This window comes from Cyprinodon variegatus, unplaced genomic scaffold (assembly GCF_000732505.1).
Source record: "Cyprinodon variegatus isolate N-32 unplaced genomic scaffold, C_variegatus-1.0 Scaffold645, whole genome shotgun sequence".
Classification (NCBI taxonomy): Eukaryota; Metazoa; Chordata; class Actinopteri; order Cyprinodontiformes; family Cyprinodontidae; genus Cyprinodon; species Cyprinodon variegatus.
In genome coordinates this window covers 485,103-490,070 of record NW_015151098.1, presented here as the reverse complement: position 1 = coordinate 490,070, position 4,968 = coordinate 485,103, and the positions used below count along the sequence as shown (strand labels likewise).

The window sequence follows — 4,968 nt, the reverse complement described above, 5'->3', positions numbered from 1 at the left end:
ATACGAACCCAGACTTCCTGTTTGCAGGACGGGTGACTTACCTATCAGGTAGCCAGGCGCTGATTTAGTGCATTTCTGACACTTGTTGTGAGCATCAAAGGCTTACTGATGCTTAAAGGGAGCATGGTGCTGATAGATGATGGTCATAATGTTATGTCTGATCATTTTGAACCGTAATTCTGCTAAAAACGCTGAAAGGGGACAAAAACAAATCCCAAAAAACTTTTTCCAGCATGTGACTCCAAAATGAGAGCATTATGATTATAACTGGATTAGCAAAACTGGAGGCTGTTATTTCGGAACCTTTTTTTCAAAATCCAACCTAATGTGCTTTAAAAAACTAAACCTATTTTAGCCAAAAGGGCGGGTTTAAATTTAAATTGATCCAAAACAACTTAATGTTTTCACTGAAATGGAAATTTCCCTAAAAGTGTCCCTAACCGTCGGATCTCCGCTGAGGTCGATTCCCACCACCAAGCCTCCAGACGACAACATGAACTCCTCGGCCAGCTTCACCGTCTCCATGGCGACTTCAGTCCCATTTCTCCGGTCGATGGCCACCAAAAACCTTTCAGTTACATTTATTTTTATTATCAAAGCACAGCTGGTGGTAAACATAGAATAAAAGCCATGATCATTAACCTGACGTCTATGTCCACTCCCTCGTCTTTACACTGCTGAATGGCCTTAATGACGGCTTCCACGTAATTCTTTTTCGTTAATCCTAGGATAAAAAATAAAACCCAACTGTTAACAGAAGTTGGATCCAAGACAACGAAGCATCGAGTCAAACCCTCTGGATCCATTTTTAAATCCGTACCTGTGTCCTTCTCTGCCCTCGGAGTGCTTCTGAGCTCAAGATATTTGACATTATCAGCTGCAAACTCTTTGATAACATCTGTCGCCACCTTGATTAGAAATAAAAATCTGTGAGTTGAAATCCAGTGAATGTCATAAAATAGAAGGTAAATTCTCACCATCAAGATGTCCTCCTGTGAGTCCACCAGTTTGTGGATTACTTTAAAGACCTCAAAACATCTGCAGAGATGCAAGTAAAAGGGGCTGATTGTTTATCTGTTACTTTGTTCTTTATTCACAGCACCAGTTAAAGACAGAGATAAAATATATATATAATGTTTTAATGATCAAAGACGGCATCTTCCACATTCAGTATATGCAGCAAAGCATTAAAATAAATAAGGCTGCGACTAATGATTATTTTGCTAATTGATTAATCTGTAGATTATTTTTTGATTAATTGATTGATAACTGTATGTAAAAAGGTAACAGGGGCTGCTCAGTGGAACAGTGGGTAGCACTGCTGCCTTGCAGCAAGAAGGTTCTGGGTTTGATTCCTGGGGTCTTTCTGCATGTTCTCCCTGAGCATGTGTGGGTTCTCTCCGGGTACTCCAGCTTCCTCCCACAGTCCAAAAACATGCCTGTTAGGTTAATTGGCTTCTCTAGATTCTCCTTAGGTGTGTGTGTGTGTGAATGGTTGTTTGTCCTGTTTGTCTCTGTGTTGCCCTGCGATGGACTGGCGACTTGTCCAGGGTGTACCCCGCCTCTTGCCCATTGACAGCTGGAGATAGCCACCAGCATCCCTTGCGACCCCAATTGGGACAATCGCATCAGATAATGGATGGATTTTGAGCCGTCTGCCTCCCTTCATGATGCCAGCGTCGACAGATCCACATCTGGGCCTGCAGCTGTTCATAAATCACTCTCAGAAAGGTGTGCTCTCTCCCATATGTCAGCACAGGGAATCCCTTTCTTACAGTCAATGAGTATTCAACCTTTGACCAAGATGGTATATTTATGAATAAACTAATCGTCTGGGTTTTGGCTTTGTTTATTATGCTCCACTGGATCAATAGATTGAAAGAAGGCAGCTTTCTCTAACATGCTGAGAGTCTAGGCTTCCCAACGTTACTTTATTGTGAGACAGCATGACTAAATAGTTGAGGTGGGATATGATATGTGCTCTAAGCACAGGCTGACATAACCACCAGGATTTTTTTTTTTGTAATTAATAATAATAATTGAACTTTATTGATCTCACATTGGAGAAATTTACCTCTGCTTTGCCACTCTTTGCAGCCTCTTTTTTTTCACGTTTCAAATGAACACACTTTCATTAAATCCTTTACGGTAGTAAAATGGAAGGAATGGAAGAATGTGGAGCAGGTTTCTTCCCCACAAGACTTTAGTTAAAACATAAAGTTTAAGAAATTCTAAGTNATCTTGCAAAAAATAAACTTTTGCGGGATCTCGCAAAAGTTCTTTTTTTCCCTCCTCCATGTTCCTTTAGGGGCTCCATAGGACTCATTGCTGGCCATTTTAAAAAAGCCAATTTTTTCCCTTTCATCCACGCGTGCGTGGTTTTGGAGCTGTGCTTTGGGTCATTATCTTGCTGGAAGAGCCAGGATCTTTGCCTCAAACCAAGCTTTCTTACACTCCGCAAGACATTTCGCTCTAGAATTTCTTCATAATCTTCTGGTTTCATGATTCCTGTGATACGGTCAAGACCTGCAGTACCAGATGCCGCAAAGCAGCCCCACAGCATTATGCATCCTCCACCATGCTTGATTGTTGGTATGGTGTTCTTTTCTTTAAAGGCTTCATTGCGCCGTTGGTGTGAATTACCAAAAAGCTCCACTTTTGTTTCATCTGTTCATAAAATGTTGTCCCAGAAGGCTTGAGGTTTGTCCAGGTTCTCTTTTGCAAAATGGGTTATTGTATTGTATTTTATTATATTTTATCATAATATTAAAAAAAAGTAGAACTGTAAATTTACAGTCATATGTTTATATTACTGTTTTTATATTTATTTATTTTTGTACTATTTTTCAAGCCTGCACTTTTAAAAAGATGAAATTGTCCAGAGAGCTGTTCCAAACCAAATTTATTTGTCTAAGTCTAATAAAGGCAGCGCTATAGGTAACCTCACCATAAGAACAAGCCAAAGGCAGCCCTCTGCAGTATGGAAGCAAATCGTTGCCATATTTAAAATGAAAAAGCGTTTTCAGAAATGCTTTTTCATTTTAAGAATGTGGCTGCATTGTTTGACTCATTAATTAAATTAGTAATCAATCATCCTGTTTGCTTTTTCATTTTCTTCTTTAACACCGCTCATCCTTTTACTTAATTAAAACGTAAAAGAAAAAGACGTTTGAGATTTATTTTTCAAAATGTACCCCAGCAAATGCATACCAAAATTCAATTTGAAATGTAAAATTTGAAAATAAAAAAAAGCATATCTGGAAATGCTTTTTCATTTTAAATATGATAACGATTGCCTCAGTAAAACCGTTCCCCCTCTCAGCCCCCACCAACCCAAATGTATGTTATGCATTGTGATGGAACGGTTTGTACTGAAAATTAAATCTCTATTGGAAATTAAACTGTAATTGACAATTACTAGTTGATTTTTTTTTTCTTGTGGGTGAGACTCACTCAGAAACAGTCGGCTGATTGTAAAGATTAGAGGACTGATTTTCATTTTTTAGTTTTATTGTGCTGTTATTAGTCTGTCACAAGTACAGAGCAATGAAATGAACTGTCTGCATTTAACCCATTAACTTTGGGGATGCAGTGGGCTGCCATTTTGCAGCGCCCAGAGCAGGGTGGGGTTAAGTGTGTTGCTCACACTGCAAAAAATAGAAATCTCAATAAGTTTTTTTTTTCTTAAAATAAGTGCGTTTTTCCTTGATTTGAGGAGGTAAGTAAGACACTTTGCCAATGGAACAAGACAATTTCCTTTTAAAATAAGAAAAAACAATTTTATCGTCTTATTTCAAGTAAATATTATCTAACTATCTTATTTTAAGAGTAAAAATACTCCATTGGCAAATCATCTTATTTACCTGCTCAAATTAAGGCTAAATATACTTAATTTAAGCCATTTTTTTTTACTTATTTCTGGATTGTTTTTGCAGTGAAGGGACCCAGAGTGGAAGTCTGTGGAAGTGGGGCTCGAAATCTAGTCCACCACTCCCCAAAGCAGGACCCACACTGGCAGATTATTTCTCTCAGCTGGTATACGAACCCAGACTTCCTGTTTGCAGGACGGGTGACTTACCTATCAGGTAGCCAGGCGCTGATTTAGTGCATTTCTGACACTTGTTGTGAGCATCAAAGGCTTACTGATGCTTAAAGGGAGCATGGTGCTGATAGATGATGGTCATAATGTTATGTCTGATCATTTTGAACCGTAATTCTGCTAAAAACGCTGAAAGGGGACAAAAACAAATCCCAAAAAACTTTTTCCAGCATGTGACTCCAAAATGAGAGCATTATGATTATAACTGGATTAGCAAAACTGGAGGCTGTTATTTCGGAACCTTTTTTTCAAAATCCAACCTAATGTGCTTTAAAAAACTAAACCTATTTTAGCCAAAAGGGCGGGTTTAAATTTAAATTGATCCAAAACAACTTAATGTTTTCACTGAAATGGAAATTTCCCTAAAAGTGTCCCTAACCGTCGGATCTCCGCTGAGGTCGATTCCCACCACCAAGCCTCCAGACGACAACATGAACTCCTCGGCCAGCTTCACCGTCTCCATGGCGACTTCAGTCCCATTTCTCCGGTCGATGGCCACCAAAAACCTTTCAGTTACATTTATTTTTATTATCAAAGCACAGCTGGTGGTAAACATAGAATAAAAGCCATGATCATTAACCTGACGTCTATGTCCACTCCCTCGTCTTTACACTGCTGAATGGCCTTAATGACGGCTTCCACGTAATTCTTTTTCGTTAATCCTAGGATAAAAAATAAAACCCAACTGTTAACAGAAGTTGGATCCAAGACAACGAAGCATCGAGTCAAACCCTCTGGATCCATTTTTAAATCCGTACCTGTGTCCTTCTCTGCCCTCGGAGTGCTTCTGAGCTCAAGATATTTGACATTATCAGCTGCAAACTCTTTGATAACATCTGTCGCCACCTTGATTAGAAATAAAAATCTGT

General features: G+C 39.0%; 1 protein-coding gene across 1 annotated transcript in view; it reads right to left on the bottom strand.

The window, feature by feature from the left end:
* The window catches only part of adal (adenosine deaminase-like), a 10,867-nt gene that overhangs the window by 3,730 nt on the left and 2,169 nt on the right, over positions 1-4,968 (bottom strand). The window contains exons 3-6 of the mRNA XM_015393503.1: positions 978-1,038; positions 821-908; positions 643-724; positions 442-568 (exon numbers count right to left, since the gene is read on the bottom strand). Coding sequence (XP_015248989.1) covers positions 442-568; positions 643-724; positions 821-908; positions 978-1,038 — 358 coding nt within the window. The remainder of the gene's footprint in view (positions 1-441; positions 569-642; positions 725-820; positions 909-977; positions 1,039-4,968) is intronic.